The sequence below is a fragment of the Salvelinus alpinus genome, chromosome 15 (assembly GCF_045679555.1).
Source record: "Salvelinus alpinus chromosome 15, SLU_Salpinus.1, whole genome shotgun sequence".
In the NCBI taxonomy this organism is placed as follows: Eukaryota; Metazoa; Chordata; class Actinopteri; order Salmoniformes; family Salmonidae; genus Salvelinus; species Salvelinus alpinus.
In genome coordinates, this window is record NC_092100.1 from 44,479,284 (window position 1) to 44,505,609 (window position 26,326).

Sequence of the window (26,326 nt, forward strand, 5' to 3'; positions counted from 1 at the left end):
TCAAATTGGCTGGGAAATCTATGGCAAGACTTGAAAATGGCTGTCTACCAATGATCAACAACCAACTTGACAGAGCTTGAAGAAATTTAAAAAAGAATGTGCAAATATTGTACAATCCATATGTGCAAAGCTCTTACAGACTTACTCAGAAAGACTCACAGCTGTAATCGCGGTCAGAGGTGATTAACATGTATTGACTCAGGGGTCTGAATACCTATGTAAATTAGATATTTTTGTATTTAATTTTATACATTTGCAAAAACATTGAAAAACATGTTTTCATTCTGTCATTATTGGGTATAGTGTATAAATAGGTGAGAAAAATATTGAATCCATTTTGAATTCAGGCTGTAACACAACAAAATGTGGAATAAGTCAAGGGGTATGAATACTTTCTTCAGGCACTGTACATGGAAAAAGTGGCAGGATCATGCTGTGGGGATGTTTTTCAGCGGCAGGGACTGGGAGACTAGTCAGGATCAAGGGAAAGATGAACGCCGCAAAGTACAGAGAGATCCTTGATGAAAAGCTGCTCCAGAACGCTCAGGACCTCAGACTGGAGCGAAGGTTCAACAGGACAACGACCCTAAGCACACAGCCAAGACAACAGTAGTGGCTTCGGGACAAGACTCTGAAAGTCCTTGTGTGGCTCAGCCAGAGCCCGGACTTGAACCCGATCAAACATCTCTGGAGAGACCTGAAAATAGCTGTGCAACAACGCTCCCCATCCAACCTGACAGAGCTTGAGAGGATCTGCAGAGAAGAATGGGAGAAACTCCCCAAATACAAGTGTGCCAAGCTTGTAGCGTCATACCCAAGAAGACTTGAGGCTGTAATCGCTGCCAAAGGTGCTTCAAAGTACTACGCAAAGGGTCTGAATATTTATGTAAATGTGATCCGTATAATTTTTTATAAATTCGCAAATAAATTGTAAAACCTGTTTTTGCTTTGTCATTATGGGGTATTGTGTGTAGATTTGATTAAATTGTTTTTCCATCATTTTAGAATAAGGCTGTAACGTAACAAAATGTGGAAAGTCAAGGGGTCTGAATACTTTCCGAATGCACCGTACATTTCCCTTGACTGAGTGATGCTAAATGTAAAACAATGGCTCAACTTAACCCTCTCCCCTACCGTGATTAGATTTTTCAAACAATAATTCACTTCCATACTTTTTTAGCAGTACTTTACAGCATTTTTATTGTTTGAAAGTGAAAACAGCTTTCACAGAGACATTTTAAAAGTTATAACTTTTATAAGCATCCAGTTCTCTCACTTATGGTGCTTATTTTTCTTTTATTACAATATACTGTAATTGCTACCAAGATTGAAAAGACAGTATGAGGTCATTGGAATAACTTTGAGTCAAATCACAAAAACTTTTAAGGCTTATATCATTAGCCTTTTCTGTCAAAAGAAAGACAACAGACAAATTTCCAAATATCATTCAAAACAAGTGAGCAGTGTCACAGATTGAAATCTCTCACTGGTTTAGTTGAACAAACCATTAAGTTTAGAGATAGTGTAAAAAGAGATTAATCTCGAGCCAATAAGGTGAAAACATGCTGAAAAGTCTGTTCTCCAAGTAACTTGAAAGCTCTTGATCAGTCCTTGGCTTCCAATCAGTCTATAACATCAGTCTACATCCCCATCCCACAGTGGTTGATGTGTCCAGTGTGCACCACTGTAGCGCTGTTCATCACCACTGCTGCCCTCTGGCTCTCAAAGGCCTCTCTCTCTCTCCCCAGGACCATCCTGTCCTGTTCCAACAGCATCCTCTCTCTTGCCAAGTTGGCTCTCTCGCTCTCCAGCCACTGCCGCTCTCTGTCCACTGCCGCTCTATCCCCCTCTATCGCTGCCCTCTCCCTCTCCACCATCTCCCACTCTCTCTCCAGTGTCACTCCCTTGTGAGCAGCAGTGGCACCAGCTGGCCCCCTACCCAACCTCTCCTCTCTCAGGGCCCTCTCACACTCCGCTGTGGCCCGGTGGCACTCTTCTGTGGCGGGGTCCGCATACATCTCTTGGTCGTACTCCAGTGTGGTGTCGCCCCTGTCCAGCAACGGGCGTCCTCTACTTCGAATGGGCTGCGAAGGGGAAGGCTTTGGGTCGTCGCCATCCGTTATAGGGGTCAGGACAGGTCCGCTGGCAGCGAGGCGGCCCTCCATGGCCTCGTTCATGAGGTAGAACCATGGCCAGGAAGCAGCATTGTCTGCCATGCTCTCCATGCCCACAGGAGGGTACTTCAGGTCCTGTTCAGAGAACAACAGGGGACAAACTATAGAACACAAACACAGAGCAGACTACAGTGTTTGAGCAATGCATGTGCATTAGGAAGGATTGGTCCTTCACTAAAGACATTCAGATTTGTATCCACTTACAGTTTGGTTTATTTCATGTTGCACACATTAACAGCAAACACTTGATCGTTTACCTTATATCTCCTCTTTAAGTTGTCCCACTTCTTGGCCACCTGGTAAGTTGATACCTTTCCCAGGAGACCCAACTCTTTTAAAATGGCCCTGCACACAAACATGATCAATGAGTTTTGATAATGCATATCTGACTTCATTGCTTTGTCGTTGACATTTATTTTCATACTAAATCCTACTAACTTCCATGCAGTCTTGGCAGCATTTCTCCTCCCAGTGAAGAGAACCTCATTGGCAGCCCGCAACTTGATCAGCCTCCTCGTATCCTGCTCTGTCACTGTCATCAAAACAAAAATAAAGTGGATATTTGTTTACCTCATATCTTGTCAACATTCATACATTTTTAACTCCTGAAGTTTTACATTTTAAAAGTCTATTTTATCCTCCTTAAAAAGTACATTCTGAGACATGAAGAAATGGTACTGACTTTTATAGGAGAATTCCAAAGGTGTGGGGCACTCCTCTCCACTGGCATCGATGAACGTAACCGTTCCATCCACATCTGTGTCCCCTGGTCCCATTGCCTCTTCCAGCTCCGAAATCCCACTACTCTCTGGCATGGGACACGGGTCTCTCTCTGTAGGCATCGGTGAGGATACAAACAAGTAGTCTTCCTCGCTCATCCATACAGGCGTTATTTTGGGGGCTCTCCCGGCCAGTCGGCCCTCGAAGGCATCGTTCATAAGTTGGAACCAAGGCCAGGAGGCAGGGCTGCTCTGGTTCTCCATGCCACGTGGCGGGTACTTCAAGTCCTAAAGGACAAAAGAAGATCTAAACTTATTGGGAGATAAAACTTAGAGACTTACCCATCCTCCGGTACTCATCCTCCGGTACCACAAATAAGCATGGATGTTTACATACATGCGAAAGTAAACACACAGGCTCTGACAAACAAGGTGAGATTGTACACTAGTTACATTACCTTGAATTTTGTCTTCAGGTTGTCCCACTTTTTAGAGACCTGATCAGCAGACAACTTGCCTGCGAGGCCCATCTCTTTTACTATTGCCCTGCAGAGAAATAAGGGATTTACAAAATAAACCGAGTACATTGACTGGAAATAGCAGATTTTTATTTAGCCAAATACTTTCTTCCAACACAAGCCAACTCACCTCCATGCAGGCTTGGCAGTATTTCTCTTTCCTGTGAAAAGAGCCTCATTAGATGCACGCAGCTCTATCAATCTCTTGGTGTCCTCCTCAGTCACTGTAATGCAAGCAAGTATAACAACTAGTGTTATTCTTCACAAATACCTGTTATCGAAGTAACTTGTTCAAATCAAAGTTAATCAGTCGCGTACACAGTTTAGCAGATGTTATAGTGGGTGCAGCGAAATGCTTATGATAATAACTCCTAACAATGTAGTAAAATGTAAATCAAGTACACAAATAATAATACATATCAAAAACAAGAAAATTTCCGAATTAATCCAATTAACAACCCAAATAGCACTAACCCAAATGCAATCTATACGCATACGCATACACACACACACCGGATGAATTTACACAGTAGATATATTAGTGAGCCATGTCAAGATTCCAGTATACACATAAATACGCGGTGTTTAAACTGTAACTAAAATGCAATAGAATGAGCTTTTGAGAATACAGTATTTAAATACACAGAACAAAACCCCCATGGCAAAATGGATAATATTACAGGAAATTTGCATCAAGACCAGAGACCAGAATATACACTGAGAATACCAAATATTAGGAAGACTTTCCTAATTTTGAGTCACGCTCTGAATGGCACACACATACAATCCATGTCTCAATTGTCTCAAGGTATAAAAATCCTCCATTAACCGTCTCCTCCCTTCATCTACACTGATTGAAGTGGATTTAACAAGTGACATCAATAAGGGATCATAGCTTTCACCTGGTCAGTCTGTCATGGAAAGAGCAGGTGTGCTTAATGTTTTGTATACTCAGTGTAAATGTATAAAGTACCAGCTTTCATTTTTTTTTACAATTTTCTACATTGTAGAACAATAGTGAAGGCATCAAAACTATGAAATAACACATATGGAATCATGTAGTAACCAAACAAAAGTGCTATATTTGAGATTCTTCAAAGTAGCCACCCTTTGCCTTGACAGCTTTGCAGTCTTGGCATTCTCTCAACCAGCTTCACCTGGAATGCTTTTCCAACAGTCTAGAAGCAGTTCACCAATAATCTGGGCACTTGTTGCCTGCTTTTCCTTCACTCTGCGGTCCAACTCATCCCAAACCATCTCAATTGGGTTGAGGTCGGGTGATTGTGGAAGTCAGGTCAACTGATGCAGCTATCCATCTTGGTCAAATAGCCCTTACACAGTTGGGTCATTGTCCTGTTGAAAAACAAATGATAGTCCCACTAAGTGCAAACCAAATGGGATGGCGTAATGCTGCAGAATGCTGTGGTAGCCATGCTGGTTAAGTGTGCCTTGAATTCTAAAGAAATCACTGAGTGTCACTAGCAAAGCATCCTCCATGCTTAACGGTGGGAACCCCACATGCGGAGATCATCCGTTCACCTACTCTGCAAAAATCTCAAATTTGGACTCATCAGACCAAAGGACAGACTTCCACCGATCTAATGTCCATTGCTCATGTTTCTTGGCCCAAGCAAGTCTCTTCTTATTAGTGTCCTTTTTAGTAATGGGTTCTTTGCAGCAATTTGAACATGAAGGCCTGATTCATGCAGTCTCCTCTGAACAGTTGATGTTGAGATGTGTCAGTTACTTGAACTCTGAAGCATTCATTTGGGCTGCAATTTCTGAGGCTGGTAACTCTAATGAACTCATCCTCTGCAGCAGAGGTAACTCTGGGTCTTCCTTTCCTGTGGCATTTCTCATGAGAGCCAGTTTCATCATAGTGCTTGATGGTTTTTGCGACTGCACTTGAAGCAACACTGAAAGTTCTTGACATATTCCGCATTGACTGACCATGTCTTAAAGTAAAAAATATTTAACCTTTATTTAACCAGGTAGGCTAGTTGAGAACAAGTTCTCATTTACAACTGCGACCTGGCCAAAATAAAGCATAGCAATTCGACACATACAACACAGAGTTACACATGGAATAAACAAAACATACAGTCAATAATACAGTAGAAAAATAAGTCTATATACAATGTGAGCAAATGAGGTGAGATAAGGGAGGTAAAGGCAAAAAAAGGCCATGGTGGCGAGGTAAATACAATATAGCAAGTAAAACACTGGAATGGTAGATTTGCAATGGAAGAATGGGCAAAGTAGAAATAGAAATAATGGGGTGCAAAGGAGCAAAATAAATAAATAAATACAGTAGGGGAAGAGGTAGTTGTTTGGGCTAAACTATAGATGGGCTATGTACAGGTGCAGTAATCTGTGAGCTGATCAGACAGCTGGTGCTTCAAGCTAGTGAGGGAGATAAGTGTTTCCAGTTTCAGAGATTTTTGTAGTTCGTTCCAGTCATTGGCAGCATAGAACTGGAAGGAGAGGCAGCCAAAAGGAGGAATTGGCTTTGGGGGTGACCAGAGAGATATACCTGCTGGAGCGCGTGCTAAAGGTGGGTGTTGCAATGGTGACCAGCGAGCTGAGATAAGGAGGGATTTTACCTAGCAGGGTCTTGTAGATGACCTGGAGCCAGTGGGTTTGGCGACGAATATGAAGCGAGGGCCAGCCAACGAGAGCGTACAGGTCGCAGTAGTGGGTAGTATATGGGGCTTTGGTGACAAAATGGATGGCACTGTGATTGACTGCATCCAGTTTGTTGAGTAGAGTGTTGGAGGCTATTTTATAGATGACATCACCGAAGTCGAGGATCGGTAGGATGGTCAGTTTTACGAGGGTATGTTTGGCAGCATGAGTGAAAGATGCTTTGTTGCGATATAGGAAGCCGATTCTAGATTTAATTTTGGATTGGAGATGCTTAATGTGAGTCTGGAAGGAGAGTTTACAGTCTAACCAGACACCTAGGTATTTGTAGTTGTCCACGTATTCTAAGTCAGAGCAGTGATGCTGGACGGGCGAGCAGGTGCGGGCAGTGATCGGTTGAATAGCATGCATTTAGTTTTACTTGCGTTTAAGAGCAGTTGGAGGCCACGGAAGGAGAGTTGTATGGCATTGAAGCTCGTCTGGAGGTTAGTTAACACAGTGTCCAAAGAGGGACCAGAAGTATACAGAATGGTGTCGTCTGCGTAGAGGTGTATCAGAGAATCACCAGCAGCAAGAGCAACATCATTGATGTATACAGAGAAGAGAGTCGGCCCGAGAATTGAACCCTGTGGCACCCCCATAGAGACTGCCAGAGGTCCAGACAACAGGCCCTCTGATTTGACACACTGAACTCTATCAGAGAAGTAGTTGGTAAACCAGGCGAGGCAATCATTTGAGAAACCAAGGCTGTCGAGTCTGCCAATAAGAATGTGGTGATTGACAGAGTCGAAAGCCTTGGCCAGGTTGATGAATATGGCTGCGCAGTAATGTCTCTTATCGATGGCGGTTATGATGTCGTTTAGGACCTTGAGCGTGGCTGAGGTGCACCCATGACCAGCTCTGAAACCAGATTGCATAGCGGAGAAGGTACGGTGGGATTTGAAATGGTCTGTATTCTGTTTGTTAACTTGGCTTTCGAAGACCTTTGAAAGATATAGATAGATATAGGTCTGTAGCAGTTTGGGTCTAGAGTGTCACCCCCTTTGAAGAGGGGGATGACCGCGGCAGATTTCTAATCTTTGGGAATCTCAGACGATACGAAAGAGAGGTTGAACAGGCTAGTAATAGGGGTTGCAACAATATCGGGCAGATAATTTTAGAAAGAGAGGGTCCAGATTGTCTAGCCTGGCTGATTTGTAGGGGTCGAGATTTTGCAGCTCTTTCAGAACATCAGCTATCTGGATTTGGGTGAAGGAGAAATGGTGGGGGCTTTGGCGGGTTGCTGTGGAGGGTGCCGGGCAGTTGACCGGGGTAGGGGTAGCCAGGTGGAAAGCATGGCCAGCCGTAGAGAAATGCTTATTGAAATGCTCAATTATAGTGGATTTACCGGTGGTGACAGTGTTTCCTAGCCTCAGAGCAGTGGGCAGCTGGGAGGAGGTGCTCTTATTCTCCATGGACTTTACAGTGTCCCAGAATTTTTTTGAGTTAGTACTGCAGGATGCAAATTTCTGTTTGAAAAAGCTAGCCTTAGCTTTCCTAACTGCCTGTGTATATTGGTTCCTAACTTCCCTGAAAAGTTGCATATCACGGGGGCTATTCAATGCTAATGCAGAACGCCACAGGATGTTTTTGTGCTGGTCAAGGGCAGACAGGTCTGGAGTGAACCAAGGACTATATCTATTCCTAGTTTTTTTTTTAATTGAATGGGGCATGCTTATTTAAGATGGTGAGGAAGGCACTTTTAAAGAATAACCAGGCATCCTCTACTGACGGGATGAGGTCAATGTCATTCCAGGATACCCCGGCCAGGTCGATTAGAAAGGCCTGCTCGCAGAAGTGTTTTAGGGAGCGTTTGACAGTGATGAGGGGTGGTCGTTTGGTCGCAGACCCATTATGGATGCAGGCAATGAGGCAGTGATTGCTGAGATCTTGATTGAAAACAGCAGAGGTGTATTTGGAGGGCGAGTTAGTTAGGATGACATCTATGAGGGTGCCCGTGTTTACGGATTTGGAATTGTACCTGGTAGGTTCATTGATAATGTGTGTGAGATTGAGGGCATCAAGCTTAGATTGTAGGATGGCCGGGGTGTTAGGCATGTCCCAGTTTAGGTCACCTAGTAGCACGAGCTCAGAAGATAGATGGGGGGTAATCAATTCACATATGGTATCGAGGGCACAGCTGGGGGCAGAGGGAGGTCTATAGCAAGCGGCAACAGTGAGAGACTTGTTTCTGGAAAGGTGAATTTTTAGAAGTAGAAGCTCGAATTGTTTGTGTACAGACTTGGATAGTAATACAGAACTCTGCAGGCTATCTTTGCAGTAGATTGCAACACCGCCCCCTTTGGCAGTTCTATCTTGGCCGAAAATGTTATAGTTAGCGATGGAGATTGCAGTGTTTTTCCTAAGCCAGGATTCAGACACGGCTAAGACATCCGGGTTGGCAGAGTGTGCTAAAGCAGTGAGTAAAACCAACTTAGGGAGTAGGCTTCTAATGTTAACATGCATGAAACCAAGGCTTTTACGGTTACAGAAGTCAACAAATGAGAGCACCTGGGGAGTGGGAGTGGGGCTAGGCACTGCAGGACCTGGATTAACTTCTACATCACTAGAGGAACAGAGGAGAAGTAGGATAAGGGTACGGCTAAATGCTATACGAACTGGCCGTCTAGCACGTTCGGAACAGAGAGCAAAAGGAGCAGGTTTCTGGGCTCGATAGCATAGTTTCAAGGCATAGTGTACAGACAAAGGTAAGGTAGGATGTGAGTACATTGGAGGTAAACTTAGGCATTGAGTAATGATGAGAGAGATATAGTCTCTAGAGACGTTTAAACCAGGTGATGTCATCGCATATGTAGGAGGTGGAACAACATGGTTGGTTAAGGCATATTGAGCAGGGCTAGAGGCTCTACAGTGAAATAAGACAGTAATCACTAACCAGGACAGTAATGGACGAGGCATATTGATATTAGAGAGAGGCATGCGTAGCCAAGTGAACATATGGGTCCAGTGAGTGGTTGGGCTGACTGGGGACACGGCGATTCAGACAGTTAGCAGGTTGATGCTAACAAGCTAACAGTTAGTAGGCCGGGGCTAAACAAGCTAACAGCAGACCGGGGCTGGCAAGCTAGCAGACCGGGTTAGCAAGCAAGCAGTTAGCAGGGGCTAGCAGTTAGCAGACCGGGGCAGGCAAGCTAGCAGTTAGCAAACCGGGGCAGGCAAGCTAGCAGTTAGCAGACCGGGGCTAGCAAGTTAGCCTTTGGGGGACGTCGCGATGGGGTAAGTCTGTTTTTGCCTCTTCGTGCGGTGACATCGATAGACCAGTCGTGGAATTAGTAGGGTTCCAGGTAGCGCCAGGTAGCTAGCAGGCCTAGCAGGTTAGCAGAATGGGCCTTCAGCGGGCGTCGCGCCTGAGGGGCCTGTTGGAGTCCTCGGGCAGATTATGTCGGTATTCCAGTCGTAGAGGATCGGCGTGGTTCCGTGCCCCGTACCGGAAGTAGAAGGGGTCCGGATATTGTAGCCCAGGAGTGGGCTTCGGTGGTAGCACAGGAGCCCTGGCCGGGCTAGCTTCAGGCTAATTGGTGCTTGCTCCGGGATGGAAACGCTAGCCAGGAGTGGTCACCCGGGATTGCGTTTAGCTAGTTGCAAAGATCCAGATGAAAATGTTCAGAGTTTGCGGTAGTAAACTAACGGACTGTCGTTAGTTTATATAAACATTGAGTTGTTATTTTACCTGAAATGCACAAGGTCCTCTACTCCGACAATTAATCCACACATAAAACGGCCAACCGAATCGTTTCTAGTCATCTCTGCTCCTTCCAGGCTTTTTCATCTTTGGTGATCGGCATCTAAACTTTCATAGTATTACCACGACAACCGGCAAAACAGTTCGTCTTTCAATCACCCACGGGGGTATAACCAATGAGGAGATGGCACGTGGGTACCTGCTGTGTGGATTCATTGTCGGAGTAGATGACCTTGTGCATTTCAGGTAAAATAACAACTCAATGTTTATGTCCCAGGACAAATTAGCTAGCAACAGCAAGCTAGCTAAATAGGACAAATTAGCTAGCAAGTGCAAGCTAACTAGCTAAATTGCCATACATGTTTAATGCTTTTCGACCTATCCTCAAATTAATGTCATTGGTTCAGAGTTTGTTTTGATATTTTAACCTGCGTGTCGTGATCGCGTTTGGTGTAGGGGGACAAAATACATTTATGCACGATGGCGCACGCGCGCAGCCGGTTTGGGTTCCGTGTTAGGGTCACAAGATGGTGAACGTAACTAAATAACTCAAACATGCACTTTAAAAACTGTCTGGGTCAACCAATACCAGCCTAAGTGGCAAATCATAATGATTTTGTACAGTCATATTGTATTTTGAGCAAATCATCCCTTTAAAAAAGGCAAAACATCACTTACGCTTATATGAGAATTCCGTGGTCCTGTGATACTCCCCTATGGCGGCCCCTGGGAACATGGCTGCACCGTCCCTATCCTCCGTTTCTACAAGCTCATCCATTTCTGACTCTGTCAAGAACTCCGACATCCCCCCCCTCCCTGGTGTGCGACGAGCCCTCTTCCTTGGTGGTGGAGAGGGCTCAAACTCCTCATCACCCTCCTCTACTACTGGCGTCAGGATGGGGGCGCAGCCGGCGAAACGCCCCTCGACAGCATCATTCATGCGGTAGAACCAGGGCCAGGAATTTGGGTTGCTCTCCATGCCGCGGGCTGGACATTTCAACTCCTGCGCCAAAAGAGGAACAACACAGTGGACAGAGCAGTGTGGAGTGGAATTTGCGAGGAGATTTGTGCAGGACGTGATGCGAGATACATTGTGAATCAATAATAACTTCAAGAGATTAGGAGAAAGTTCACTAATACAAGTTACATACACAACTGCACTAGTTGAGTACTGCCATCACTCTCTCACACTACCTTATATCGCCTCTTGAGATTATCCCACTTTTTGGCTAGCTGGTCAGTAGTCACCTTTCCCTGAAGACCCAACACATTCAAAATAGCTCTGCAGGAAAACATGGAGACAAACAACAATGGTTAACTTGAGACAATAATTTGCAAAACAATTCTCAGTTAAGACACTAAACGAAATCTGAAATGATCAAATAGGTGTAAGCAATAGGGTAATAGCTCCATTTTGCCTTCTGATAGGTAAAAATGTCTTCCTAGCTAGCCTGTCCAGTCCCTTTAGACATATGTAAGTGTGAAAGAGCTAGGGGTGGATTAGGGACAGACAATAACAGAATTTGCTGGGCAATAATATGGTCTGCATCTGTCCATCCCAGACATATTCACCTCCAGGCTGGCTTCGCAGTATGTTTTCTGCCTGTGAAGAGGGCCTCATTCACAGCACGCAGCTTTATCATTCTCTCCGTCTCCTGCTCTGTCACTGTTGAGCAAAAAACTATGTCAGTAATATGAATGATTACTTTGTATCAAGTAACACTATTTTTGCAGCAAGCTTGCTAACAATCAATAACTACAATTACTAAAGACCTAGACTCTAGACAGACCTCCTGGACAAATAAAGGTTGAATAAATCATTAACTATCAACCTATCAACACAATCACAGAGTATGCTCAGCTCACTTACTTTTATATGAGCATTCTGACATTCTTCGCCAGCCCATAGTAGTAGGGGCCCCAGTCTGAGTTGCATCAGTGTTAACTGTTGCATTGTTTTCCAAGTTCCCTGTCCCTGCACTGTCCTCCATCTCCGTTTTGATCAAGAACTCCAAAATGTCAGCACCCTCGGTCCCCTGTTCTCTCTCGTTGGTTAATGGCGAGGGAGCACCTGGATCCTCACCACACAAAGATTCCACCGCCAAAACGTGGGCGCTGTTGAAGAGGCGTCCTTCCATGGCCTCATCCATAAGTTGGAACCATGGCCAGGAGGCTATGCTAGTAGAAACAGTGTCCTTGCCAAGAAAAGGGTATTTTAAATCCTAAAGGAAAAAGACAAATACAGAAGTGGGACTATGACTGGGATGCAGAGGAGGCTGGTGGGAGGAGCTATAAGAGGACAGGCTCATTGTAATGGCTGGAATGGAATTCATGGAACGGTATCAAACATATGGAAACCACACATTTGACTCTGTTCCATTAATTCCATTCCAGCCATTACAATCAGCATGTCCTCCTATAGCTCTTCCCACCAGCCTCCTCTGCTGGGATGAAGCTTTTTTGTTTTGACGACATGATCAGTAAATATTTACAATATCAGTAAACACCCAACTTCATTATTCCAAGTGCACACACACTTTACCTTGTATCTAGTCTTCAGATTTTCCCACTTTTTGGCAATCTGGTCAGCTGTCAGCTTTCCCTCAAGACCTAATCCCTTTAGAATTGCACTGCACAGTTAAAGATAGAAAACAGTTACCACCCTGATTGTGGTATACTGGTGTATACAATTTCATACATATGACAACCCTCACATACTTCCAGGCAACCTTGGCAGCATTTCTTTTTCCTGTGAAAAGAGCCTCATTGGAGGAACGCAGTTCTATTAACCTCTTGACGTCCTCTTCAGTCACTGTAAACAAAACACATTGGATTGTAATCACCTAATAGTCCATAGCTTGCTGCAACTAGATACACTACATGGCAAAAAGTAAGTGGACACCTGAAAGTCAAACATCTCATTCCAAAATCATGGGCATTAATATGGAGCTGGTCCCCATTTGCTGCTATAACAGCCTCCACTCTTCTGGGAAGGCGTTCCATTAGATGTTGTTACATTGCTACGGGGACTTGCTTCCATTCAGCCACAAGAGCATTAGTAAATTTGGGCACCGATGTTGGGCGATTAGGCCTGGCTCACAGTCGGCGTTCCAATTCATCCCAAGGGTGTTCGATGGGGTTGAGGTCAGGACTCTTTGCAGACCAGTCAAGTTCTTCCACACCGATTTTGACAAAGCATTTCTGTATGGACCTTGCTTGTGCACGGGGGCATTGTCATGCTGAAACAGCAAAGGACCTTCCCCAAACTGTTGCCACAAATTTCAAAGCACAAAATCGTCAAGAATGTAATTTATGCTGTAGCGTTAAGATTTCCCTTCACCGGAACTATGGGGCCTAGCCGGGAACCATAAAAAAAACAGCCCCAGACCACTATTCCTCCTCCCCCAAACTTTACAGTTGGCACTATGCATTTGGGCAGGTAGGTTCTATTGGCATCTGCAAACCCAGCTTCGTCCATTGGTCTGCCTGATGGTGAAGCGTGATTCATCAATCCAGAGAACGCATTTCCACTACTCCAAGCTAATGGCGGAAAGCTTTACACCACTCCAGCCGATGCTTGGCATTGCATATGGTGATCTTAGGCTTGTGTGTGTGGCTGCTTGGCCATGGAAACCCATTTCATGAAGCTCCCAATGAACAGCTCTAGTTCTTGTGCAAACGTTGCTTCCAGAGGCAGTTTGGAAATCGGTAGTGAGTGTTGCAATAGAGGGCAAACGATTTTTACGCACTACAGCACTCGGCGGCCCCGTTGTGTGACCTACCACTTTGCGGCTGAGCCACTTCACAATAACAGCACTTACAGTTGACCGGGGCAGAAATTTGACAAACTGACTTGTTGGAGAGGTGGTATCCTATGACGGTGCCACGTTGAAAGTCACTGGCCATTCTACTGCCAATGTTTGTCTATGGAGATTGTATGGCTGTGTGCTCGATTTTAAACACCTGTCAGCAACGGGTGTGGATGAAATAGCCAAATCCACTAATTTGAAGGGGTGTCCACGTACTTTTGGCCATGTTGTGTATCGCTACAACGGAAGCAGAGGGGATAAAAACAACCCATTCAATAAATGACTTCACTACCACAACAGCCTGCAGTTGCATGCGACAATTTACCTTATGGTAGGTAACTAAATGAGACGAAAGAAATTAGCTAATAACATTTACTACTTACTTTTATACAAGTTATCTGTGACATTAGGCGTTGGGTCCATCGTTGACTCCATTTGCACCAGCTAGAGAATAGAACGTACAGGAAGGAAGCGTGCTCATGCACACAAGCTTTCCATCCAGGAGGATAAGAATAGCTTAGTAGGCAGTGGTAGTTAGCTATCCAGCATCCACCAGCTCCTTAAGTTTGATAGTTGGTATTTTTCCTCTTCGGGAAATGGTTATTTCTCAAATGTATGGGGCAATTTGCCAACAAAGAATGTAGGATTTGCCAGCCCTTGATTAGTTGTTTAGCTAGCTAGCAGCTAACGTTTGGTATCAAGTAGCTAGTTACGACAACCCAACCACCTAGCAGGATAAGTCAAAACAAATTTCCTATTTTCAACACCCAGTAAATTCGTCTGTTATAAATATTTCGAGTTGGTACCAAAGTGAAAGGGTTACTCAGAAAGCACTCAAATTTTTAACAAAAGTTATGCAGTTTTTCTTCTGTATTCCTATCTGGTTAGGGTTGTGCACGATCCAAGAAGGGTGCACCCTATTACGATCGGGGGAGGAGTGTCATGTATTTCAACGAATATGATTGGTTTTTTCCTGTGGCGTAACCCTGTAGCATGGGGTACAACAACGGCATCAGGAACTAAACGTTTGTTCCCACTTCCACAACTGTGAGGTCGACACATAGTTGTTTGAGAACAAGCTAGCTTTTTCAACAACAACAAATCTAGCATATTCCGAGGATAAGAAAATATTTTCAGTTTGTTAACGGAAACATTTTCTGTACTAATTGTCAATGCGGTTTACAATACTTCTTTCAACTCAATCTTAAAATATAGGTAACGACTAACAGTAGCTAGCCACCTGAAAGACGTTAAGGACCGTCCTACGCCCCCTGTTAATATAGGGACACGAAACATTTAGCCCTTGCTATCGGATGTCGGTGAAAAAACAATATGTAGTCTAGGCAGCCGGTCAGGAGTATCAGTATCGTCTGAACTTGGTGTGCATTCGAGGTAATCCACTTGTGGACCGGCTCGTACATAAAGTACCCTCCATCCAGGCTGCAAAAACCTAATTTGCCTCCTTAACTAGCTTTATGGCGAGCAAACGGGAAAAATATATACCGTTTAAAAAATAAATGATTTCTTACAGTTTAAGATGTTTCACCGCGTTCGGCCAAGCGTGTGCAACTAACTACATCCCAGGGCTGATGGCTTTGAGTGAGATTTCCTGCTCGGGGGAAGATGATAACATGCGAATTTCAAACCATTCAAATGTACTCTGTTGGGTATTTCAACAACTACGAAAATATAGGTGGTTTTGGCTAAAGTGTTTACTTGTCAGGTAACCTTTCCTTTAACTTCCACGACTAGGTCCTCAACATCAAATTTGGACACCTGCAAAAGAACTTGTAATCAAACAATTTTCATTCAATCATTCCATGATAAATGTTCTTGCTTGGAATTAGACTGAGTTTAAGTAATTCAAAGCATACATAAATTTACTCTACTTAGTACACGACACACCTCAGGAAAAACCCTGTCCAGACTTTTTGGTAGTGTTGTGGATGATGTGACGGCCATGCATGGACATAGATGTTTGTATTTTCCTTTAACCTTCTTGAGTGATGGAATTCAAAACACCTTTTAACAGGTGCATTATCAATGCTCACACCATTGTCCTGTGGTATGTTGTTCTCCTTCAAGCCCCATCTATCTTTGGTAGATCATTTCAGCTGTGCTGCACTTTGGCCCTCTGGTGGTAGTGCACATATCAAGGAACCTGTGCACTCTCTGTTAGTGTCATAAATGCACTGTGATTGGGTTAATCTTTTCTCTTCCTGCAATGACAACAAATAGGCTTATCCGTTTGAAGACTCACTTCTTTTGAGTGCATGGCCTACTATATAAAACAAGGGAAAATAAACTAAATGCCAAGATACCAAACTTTGGAAACAATCTCTATATACATTACCGTTCAAACGTTTGTGGTCACTTAGAAATGTCCTTGTTTTATAAAGAAACGCTATAAAAAAAAGTGTCCATTAAAATAACATCAAATTGATCAGAAATACAGTGCAGCCATTGTTAATGTTGTAAATGACTATTGTAGCTGGAAACGGCTGATTTTTAATGGAATATCTACATAGACGTACAGAGGCCCATTATCAGCAACCATCACTCCTGTATTCCAATGGCACGTGTATGAGCTAATCCAAGTTTATAATTTTTAAAGGCTAATTGATCATTATGTGGTATCCCAGGAGGTCTACCCCGGGGGATGGTAATAGAGGGGAGGTACGTGAGGCGACGTTGGCTGGGAATACGGGAGCTGGGCACCCCGACACGAACAGCTCCAAGTGGAGGTAATTAGGGGGAAGTGCCAACCAGCGGTGGAGGCCAAATAAAAGGAGCACTGTGGCGCACCGCGAAAATGAACGGGGAGAGACCGACACCGAGTAAAAGTAGAGAAGGACCGAGCCAAACTTAAGTGATTTTCTTTGTTATGTTTATTTTCTGTCCTAGTAAAGTTGTTTTTGCGGACTAAAACCTCCCTATTTCTGTGTCAATCTCTGCACACTAAGAAATTATAACTAGCTAAATGATTTACTGCAGAACCGAGGTAAAGACAGTTTCAAGTTCGATATTCGACGGATATTCGCGCTTTCAAACCTCTAGCTTTCAAACCACTTGAGCCACAGACTCCAAATAAGTGTCATGGTGTTGGAAAAATTGCGCGCAACATTGCACAGGTCTTATTTTACCGATTTAGTCATTAATTTGCTTTCCAACGCTATTAAACATGTGGGAATGTGAGCAGCGTCTTGTATGCCTAGTTAAATTAGTTACGGAGCGTGAACAAAGTACACACTTTTTTTACATTCAAATTTCAATAGCTCCTTGGTCATGTGACATACTTACTTCAAATAAGGTTCAGAATGTCCGACTACTCTTCTATATTGCACACCCTTTCGTTTGTCAATTTTCAACTCACAAGATTTTACATTAATTTTTCCAAATGTAAAGTTTCAATAGCTCCTAGGTCGTGTGACCTAGTGACATCAAACAAGGTTCAGAATGTCCACTGAGTGGGCCTACATATTGCACACCCTTTAGTTTGCCTACTTTTATCTCACATGGTTTTACATGAATTTATCCAAATTTAAAATTTCAATAGCTCCTTGGTCATGTGACCTAGTGACTTCAAACAAAGTTTAGAATGTCCACTGACTATACTTTCATATTGCACACTGATGTTTGTCTACTTTCATCTCATGCTATTAGACTTAAATATGTAAGCTTTGCAGGCCTTCATTTTACATGGGTGTTTAAAAAAAACTTTTGTCAACAAATGTTCCATCCTCGCAATAACTATCTTTCACATGGACACTGAAAAGATACGCAAATGGCTGTATGTGGAATGGATCAAGTACAGGAGAGGTGTTCAGAGGTGCTTAAAGGAAGGCGCACAGGTAGGCCTCATGGAAAAACACTGTTTCATATGCTCTTTTTAATCACAGTAATAGGCAGTGATTTGTCAGTCACAGTGAGCTTGAACGTGAAAGAATCCTTTTTATATCATCACTTTCATATACTGTACATTAAGACAAATTCTTCTACGTTGAGAATTAGAACGCAGTTTACATAACCTGATAATGACTTGATATTTGAGTGCATTCACAACAAGCCACCTGCAGACAGTTTACAAAATGCAATAGTGCATTTGAGAGTTTGTTTTTCTGATAAATAGTTATTTGATGCATGGCCTACTATTTCTAACTGGGGAAATAAATTCCTACGTCTTTTGTGAGTAAAATCCTTTTCCCAAAATTGATTTAGCTACATTTTTGTGAAGAGGTATGAGGGTTGTGATATGGGTCATTTAATAGGGAAATCATTTAAGGGATCAATACATTTCTATATTGCTTCCCCAGTATCTGCATGAACCATCAGGCCAAGTGTTTTTGGTTGACCCTGCTGGACAGAAAGAGAAGGAAGAATCGGAACACGCTGCATTCAAATTCAAGTCTTAGTTATTCCATTGTACTGGATCTAATACATATTAGCATTTTACATACATTCATAAGTGTAATACTGTTTTATGACATACTGTGAAAAACTCTCTTGGCTGCTGGCTCTGTCACTTTCAGACATGCGCAGAGCAGACTTGAACCACAGGGGTTCTCTGTAAAGAGAGAGTAATCCAAAAGGCACAGACACACCCCTTGACTTTCAATTGGCACCGTTGACCTGTATGTATTCTCTCCTGATTGGCTCTGTGGTGCGCAGTCTGACTAAAGTGCCAGAGGTATGAGGAGAGACATCCTCCTTTGTATTTATGGGAACAAATATTTCCTAACACTTTGGATCCTATTCGTGGACAGTTAGAAGACACAATGCATCAATGCAAAAACAATGTATTACTAATTGCTGTCCATGAATAACCTCATCCTTGTGGGTCTATGGGTGTTTGGGCCAATAAAGTGCCAACTCAATTCTACCACTGACTAGTCTCTCATGCCCCTATGAACGGGGACACAGGGCAATAGTTTTTAATCTAAACCAGCCCTTTTTTACTAGAGTACACTAACCCCTAATTGGGGCTCTTTTCTTGACACATAGTAGCAGTTTACCAGATAACAAGTCAAGAAGAACAAAAAGTAGATTGTTGTAAGGGTGTATTACATCCTGTGCTGGCCCCATTGTCATATCCATTCTGGATTCTGAGTGGTAAAATCATAGCTGGAAAATGCCTTTATGTACATGTATACATTTTCCGCCAAGACAGAACTGCCAAAGGGGGTGGAGTTGCAATCTACTGCAGAGACAGCCTGCAGATTTCTGTCATGCTATCCAGGTCTGTGCCCAAACAGTTCGAGCTTCTACTTTTAAAAATCCACCTTTCCAGAAATAAGTCTCTCACAGTTGCCGCTTGTTACAGACCCCCCTCAGCCCCCAGCTGCGCCCTGAACACCATATGTGAATTAATTGACCCCCATTTATCTTCAGAGTTTGTAATGTTAGGTGACCTAAACTGGGACATGCTTAACACCTCAGCCGTCCTACAATCTAAGGTAGATGCCCTCAATCTCACCCAAATTTTCATGGAACCTACCAAATCAAATCAAATCAAATTTTATTAGTCACATACACATGGTTAGCAGATGTTAATGCGAGTGTAGCGAAATGCTTGTGCTTCTAGTTCCGACAATGCAGTAATAACAACAAGTAATCTAACCTAACAATTCCACAACTACTACCTTATACACACAAGTGTAAAGGGATAAAGAATATGTACATAAAGATATATGAATGAGTGATGGTACAGAACGGCATAGGCAAGATGCAGTAGATGGTATAGAGTACGGTATATACATATGAGATGAGTACTGTAGGGTATGTAAACATAAAGTGGCATAGTTTAAAGTGGCTAGTGGTACATGTATTACATAAAGATGGCAAGATGCAGTAGATGATATAGAGTGCAGTATATACATATACATATGAGATGGGTAATGTAGGGTATGTAAACATTATATTAAGTGGCATTGTTTAAAGTGGCTAGTGGTACATTTTTACATAATTTCCATCAATTCCCATTTTTAAAGTGGCTGGAGTTGAGTCAGTATGTTGGCAGCGGCCGCTAAATGTTAGTGGTGGCTGTTTAACAGTCTGATGGCCTTGAGATAGAAGCTGTTTTTCAGTCTCTCGGTCCCTGCTTTGATGCACCTGTACTGACCTCGCCTTCTGGATGATAGCGGGGTGAACAGGCAGTGGCTTGGGTGGTTGTTGTCCTTGATGATCTTTATGGCCTTCCTGTGACATCGGGTGGTGTAGGTGTCCTGGAGGGCAGGTAGTTTGCCCCCGGTGATGCGTTCTGCAGACCTCACTACCCTCTGGAGAGCCTTACGGTTGTGGGCGGAGCAGTTGCCGTACCAGGCGGTGATACAGCCCGACAGGATGCTCTCGATTGTGCATCTGTAGAAGTTTGTGAGTGCTTTTGGTGACAAGCCGAATTTCTTCAGCCTGCTGAGGTTGAAGAGGCGCTGCTGCGCCTTCTTCACAACGCTGTCTGTGTGGGTGGACCAATTCAGTTTGTCCGTGATGTGTACACCGAGGAACTTAAAACTTTCCACCTTCTCCACTACTGACCCGTCCATGTGGATAGGGGGGTGCTCCCTCTGCTGTTTCCTGAAGTCCACAATCATCTCCTTTGTTTTGTTGACGTTGAGTGTGAGGTTATTTTCCTGACACCACACTCCGAGGGCCCTCACCTCCTCCCTGTAGGCCGTCTCGTCGTTGTTGGTAATCAAGCCTACCACTGTAGTGTCATCCGCAAACTTGATGATTGAGTTGGAGGCGTGCATGGCCACGCAGTCGTGGGTGAACAGGGAGTACAGGAGAGGGCTCAGAACGCACCCTTGTGGGGCCCCAGTGTTGAGGATCAGCGGGGTGGAGATGTTGTTACCTACCCTCACCACCTGGGGGCGGCCCGTCAGGAAGTCCAGGACCCAGTTGCACAGGGCGGGGTCGAGACCCAGGGTCTCGAGCTTGATGACGAGTTTGGAGGGTACTATGGTGTTAAATGCTGAGCTGTAATCGATGAACAGCATTCTCACATAGGTATTCCTCTTGTCCAGATGGGTTAGGGCAGTGTGCAGTGTGGTTGCGATTGCGTCGTCTGTGGACCTATTGTGTCGGTAAGCAAATTGGAGTGGGTCTATGGTGTCCGGTAGGGTGGAGGTGATGTGGTCCTTGACTAGTCTCTCAAAGCACTTCATGATGACGGAAGTGAGTGCTACGGGGCGGTAGTCGTTTAGCTCAGTTACCTTAGCTTTCTTGGGAACAGGAACAATGGTGGCCCTCTTGAAGCATGTGGGAACAGCAGACTGGGATAAGGATTGATTGAATATGTCCGTAAACACACCAGCCAGCTGGTCTGCGCATGCTCTGAGGACGCGGCTGGGAATGCCGTCTGGGCCTGCAGCCTTGCGAGGGTTAACACGTTTAAATGTTTTACTCACCTCGGCTGCAGTGAAGGAGAGCCCGCAGGTTTTGGTAGCGGGCCGTGTCAGTGGCACTGTATTGTCCTCAAAGCGGGCAAAAAAGTTATTTAGCCTGTCTGGGAGCAAGACATCCTGGTCCGCGACGGGGCTGGTTTTCTTTTTGTAATCCGTGATAGACTGTAGATCCTGCCACATACCTCTTGTGTCTGAGCTGTTGAATTGCGACTCTAATTTGTCTCTGTACTGGGACTTAGCCTGTTTGATTGCCTTGCGGAGAGAATAGCTACACTGTTTGTATTCGGTCATGTTTCCGGTCACCTTGCCCTGGTTAAAAGCAGTGGTTCGCGCTTTCAGTTTCACGCGAATGCTGCCGTCAATCCACGGTTTCTGGTTTGGGAATGTTTTAATCGTTGCTGTGGGTACGACATCGTCAATGCACTTCCTAATGAACTCGCTCACCGAATCAGCATATTCGTCCATGTTGTTGTTGGACGCAATGCGGAACATATTCCAATCCGCGTGATCGAAGCAGTCTTGAAGCGTGGAATCAGATTGGTCGGACCAGCGTTGAACAGACCTGAGCGCGGGAGCTTGTTGTTTTAGTTTCTGTTTGTAGGCTGGAATCAACAAAATGGAGTCGTGGTCAGCTTTTCCGAAAGGAGGGCGGGGGAGGGCCTTATATGCGTCGCGGAAGTTAGTATAACAATGATCCAGGGTTTTACCAGCCCTGGTAGCACAATCGATATGCTGATAGAATTTAGGGAGTTTTGTTTTTAGATTAGCCTTGTTAAAATCCCCAGCTACGATGAATGCAGCCTCAGGGTGTGTGGTTTCCAGTTTACAAAGAGTCAGATAAAGTTCGTTCAGGGCCATCGATGTGTCTGCTTGGGGGGGAATATATACGGCTGTGATTATGATCGAGGAGAATTCCCTTGGTAGATAATGCGGTCGACATTTGATTGTGAGGAGTTCTAGATCAGGTGAACAGAATGACTTGAGTTCCTGTGTGTTGTTATGATGATCACACAACGTCTCGTTAATCATAAGGCATACCCCCCTGCCCCTCTTCTTACCAGAAAGATGTTTGTTTCTGTCGGCGCGATGCGTGAAGAAACCAGCTGGCTGCACCGACTCCGTTAGCGTCTCTTGAGTTAGCCATGTTTCCGTGAAGCAGAGCACGTTGCAATCCCTGATGTCTCTCTGGAATGTTACCCGTGCTCGGATTTCATCAACCTTATTGTCAAGAGACTGGACATTGGCGAGTAGTATGCTAGGGAGTGGAGCGCGATGTGCCCGTCTCCGAAGCCTGACCAAGAGACCGCTACGTTTGCCCCTTTTACGGCGTCGCATAGGGTCCCCGGCTGGGATCAGATCCATTGTATTGGGTGGAAGGCAAAACACTGGATCCGTTTCGGGAAAGTCATATTCCTGGTTATAACGATGGTGAGTTGACGTTAATCGTATATTCAGTAGTTCCTCCCGACTGTATGTAATGAAACCTAAGATTACCTGGGGTACCGATGTAAGAAATAACACATAAAAAAACAAAATACTGCATATTTTCCAAGGAACGCGAAGCGAGGCGGCCATCTCGGTCGGCGCCATTTTACCAGGTACAACTCCAAATCCGTAAACTCGGGCACCCTCTTAGATATCATCCTGACCAACTTGCCTTCTAAATACACCTGCTGTCTTCAACCAGGATCTCAGCGATCACTGCCTCATTACCTGCGTCAGTAATGGGTCCGCGGTCAAACGACCACCCCCCATCACAGTCAAACGCTCCCTAAAACACTTCAGCGAGCAGGCCTTTCTAATCGACCTGGCCCGGGTATCCTGGAAAGATATTGACCTCATTCCGTCAGTAGAGGATGCCTGGTTATTCTTTAAAAGTGCTTTCCTCACCATCTTAAATAAGCATGCCCCATTCACAAAATGTAGAACCAGGAACAGATATAGCCCTTGGTTCACTCCAGACCTGACTGCCCTTGACCAGCACAAAAACATCCTGTGGCATTCTGCATTGGCATCGAATAGCTCCCGCGATATGCAACTTTTCAGGGAAGTTAGGAACCAATATACACAGGCAGTTAGGAAAGCTAAGGCTAGCTTTTTCAAAAAGAAATTTACATCCTGTAGCACAAACTCCAAAAAGTTCTGGGACACTGTAAAGTCCATGGAGAATAAGAGCACCTCCTCCCAGCTGCCCACTGCACTGAGGCTAGGAAACACTGTCACCACCAATAAATCTACGATTATCAAGAATTTCAATAAGCATTTTTCTAAGGCCGGGCTTGGTTTCCACCTGGCTACCCCTACCCCGGTCAACAGCTCTGCACCCCCCACAGCAACTTGCCCAAACCTCCCCCATTTCTCCTTCACCCAAATCCAGATAGCTGATGTTCTGAAAGAGCTGCAAAATCTGGACCCCTACAAATCAGCTGGGCTAGACAATCCGGACCCTCTCTTTCTTTTAATAATGAATTAAAAAAACTTTTTTATTTTTTATTATCCACCGCAATTGTTGCAACCCCTATTACTAACCTGTTCATTCTCTCTTTCGTATCGTCTGAGATCCCCAAAGATTGGAAAGCTCTTCAAAGGGGGAGACACTCTAGACCCAAACTGTTACAGACCTATATCTATCCTACCCTGCCTATCTAAGGTCTTCGAAAGCCTAGTTAACAAACAGATTACCGACCATTTCGAATCCCACCGTACCTTCTTCGCTATGCAATCTGGTTTCCAAGTTGGTCATGCGTGCACCTCAGCCATGCGCAAGGTCTTAAACGATATCATAATCGCCATCGACAAAAGACAATACTGTGCAGCCGTATCCATCGACCTGGCCAAGGCTTTTGACTCTGTCAATCACAGCATTCTTATCGGCAGACTGAACAGCCTTGTTTCTCAAATGACTGTCTCGCCTGGTTCACCAACTACTTCTCAGATAGAGTTCAGTGTGTCAAATGGGAGGGCCTGTTGTCCGGACCTCTGCCAGTCTCTATGGGGATGCCAAAGGGTTCAATTCTCGGGCCGACTCTCTTCTCTGTATACATCAACTAACCTCCAAACGAGCTTCAATGCCATACAACTCTCTTTCCGTGGCCTCCAATTGCTCTTAAATGCAAGTAAAACTAAATGCATGCTCTTCAACCGATCGCTGCCCGCGTCTGCCCACCCGCATAGCATCACTACTCTGGACGGTTCTGACTTAGAATATGTGGACAACTACAAATACCTAGGTGTCTGATTAGACTGTAAACTCTCCTTCCAGACTCACATTAAGCATCTACAATCCAAAATTAAACCTAGAATTGGCTTCCTATTTCGCAACAAAGCATCCTTCACTCATGCTGTCACGTTCTGACCTTAGTTCCTTTTTTATGTCTTTATTTTAGTTTGGTCAGGGCGTGAGTTGGGGTGGGCATTCTATGTTTTTCTATGTTTTGTTCTGTATGTTATATTTCTATGTGTTTGGCCTAGTATGGTTCTCAATCAGAGGCAGGTGTCAGTCGTTGTCTCTGATTGGGAGCCATATTTAGGTAGCCTGTTTTTTCATTGTGTTTTGTGGGTGATTGTTTCCTGTGTTAGTGTTTGCATCATACGGTACTGTTTCGGTTTTCATAAATTTCTTTTGTTCTTTTGTATTTTGTATTCATTCTCGATTAAATGATATTATGGATACGTACCACGCTGCATTTTGGTCCTCCTCTCCTTCCACCAACGAAAGCCGTTACACATGCTGCCAAACATACCCTCGTAAAACTGACGATCCTTGACTTTGGCGATGTCATTTACAAAATAGCCTCCAACACTCTACTCAGCAAATTGGATGCAGTCTATCACAGTGCCATCCGTTTTGTCACCAAAGCCCCATATACTACCCACCACTGCGACCTGTATGCTCTCGTTGGCTGGCCCCCGCTTCATATTCGTCGCCAAACCCACTGGCTCCAGGTCATCTATAAGTCCTTGCTAGGTAAAGCCCCGTCTTATCTCAGCTCACTGGTCACCATAGCAGCACCCACCCGTAGCACGCGCTCCAGCAGGGGTATATTTCACTGGTCACCCCCAAAGCCAATTCCTCCTTTGGCCGCCTTCCAGTTCTCTGCTGCCAATGACTGGAACGAATTGCAAAAATCACTGAAGCTGGAGACTCATGTCTCCCTCACTATCTTTAAGCATCAGCTGTCAGAGCAGCTTACAGATCATTGCACCTGTACGTAGCCCATCTCTAAATAGCACATCCAACTACCTCATCCCCATATTGTTATTTATTTTATTTATATATATATATTTGCCCCTTTGCACCACAGTATCTCTACTTGCATATTCATCTTCTGCACATCTCACTCCAGTGTTTATTTGCGAAATTGTAATTATTTCACCACTACGGCCTATTTATTGCCTTACCTCCCTAATCTTACTTAATTTGCACACACTGTATATAGACTTCTGTATTGTGTTATTGACTGTACATTTGTTTATTCCATGTGTAACTCTGTGTTGTTTGTATCACACTGCTTTGCTTTATCTTGGTCAGGTCGCAGTTGTAAATGAGAACTTGTTCTCAACTGGCTTACCTGGTTAAATAATGGTGAAATAAAAAATACTGTATGTGGGAATGTCTTATGTCCATCCTACATGTAGTGTTGGTGCATGGAATATTCCTCAACTACATATATCATAAATTGCTATAGCAAAAATAAGTATTATGTTCAACAACTGACATTTTAAGATATTATTTTGACAAACACACTTTGGTGCTTACAATTCGTTCTCTATTGTCATAGATTTGGTGGGCACTGTCATCTGTGATCTTTGTGATATGACTTTCTTTAAGCACGTACTGATGAAACTGTCACTTAATATTTTTTTCTTAAAGTCTACAAACGCTCTACAGTCGTGGCCAAAAGTTTTGAGAATGACACAAATATTAATTTTCACAAAGTCTGCTGCCTCAGTTTGTATGATAGCAGTTTGCATATACTCCAGAATGTTATGAAGAGTGATCAGATGAATTGCAATTAATTGCAAAGTCCCTCTTTGCCATGCAAATGAACTGAATCCCCAAAAAACATTTCCACTGCATTTCAGCCATGCCACAAAAGGACCAGCTGACATCATGTCAGTGATTCTCTCATTAACACAGGCGTGAGTGTTGACGAGGACAAGGATGGAGATCACTCTGTCATGCTGATTGAGTTTGAATAACAGACTGGAAGCTTCAAAAGGAGGGTGGTGCTTGGAATCATTGTTCTTCCTCTGTCATCCATTGGTTACCTGCAAGGAAACACGTGCCGTCATCATTGCTTTGCACAAAAAGGGCTTCA

General features: G+C 44.1%; 1 protein-coding gene across 3 annotated transcripts; it reads right to left on the reverse strand.

The window, feature by feature from the left end:
• Window positions 1-1,172: 1,172 nt before the first annotated feature.
• On the reverse strand, window positions 1,173-14,482 carry LOC139540130 (uncharacterized). 3 transcript variants are annotated; one of them, XM_071343711.1, is made up of 13 exons: window positions 13,989-14,482; window positions 12,515-12,608; window positions 12,339-12,426; window positions 11,667-12,018; window positions 11,369-11,462; window positions 10,991-11,078; window positions 10,475-10,799; window positions 3,542-3,635; window positions 3,352-3,439; window positions 2,857-3,181; window positions 2,613-2,706; window positions 2,432-2,519; window positions 1,173-2,249 (listed from the first exon to the last, which is right to left on the reverse strand). In XM_071343711.1, the coding sequence occupies exons 1-13, from the start codon at window positions 14,038-14,040 to the stop codon at window positions 1,641-1,643; spliced, it is 2,391 nt and encodes a 796-aa protein (XP_071199812.1). In that variant the 5' UTR covers window positions 14,041-14,482; the 3' UTR covers window positions 1,173-1,640. The 3 variants fall into 3 exon arrangements, with proteins under 3 accessions (XP_071199812.1, XP_071199813.1, XP_071199814.1); XM_071343712.1 differs by having other exon boundaries at window positions 12,339-12,413; window positions 13,989-14,127; XM_071343713.1 differs by lacking the exon at window positions 12,515-12,608 and having other exon boundaries at window positions 13,989-14,127.
• Window positions 14,483-26,326: the final 11,844 nt, after the last annotated feature.

Coding starts and splice junctions, on each gene's coding strand:
- LOC139540130 (XM_071343711.1), bottom strand. CDS start 14,040: ATGGAGTCAACGATGGACCCAACGCCTAATGTCACAGATAACTTGTAT. Junction 10,800..10,990: donor ATCTCAAGAGGCGATATAAG/GTAGTGTGAGAG, acceptor CTTTTGGCGCAG/GAGTTGAAATGTCCAGCCCG. Junction 3,182..3,351: donor ACCTGAAGACAAAATTCAAG/GTAATGTAACTA, acceptor TTTGTCCTTTAG/GACTTGAAGTACCCGCCACG.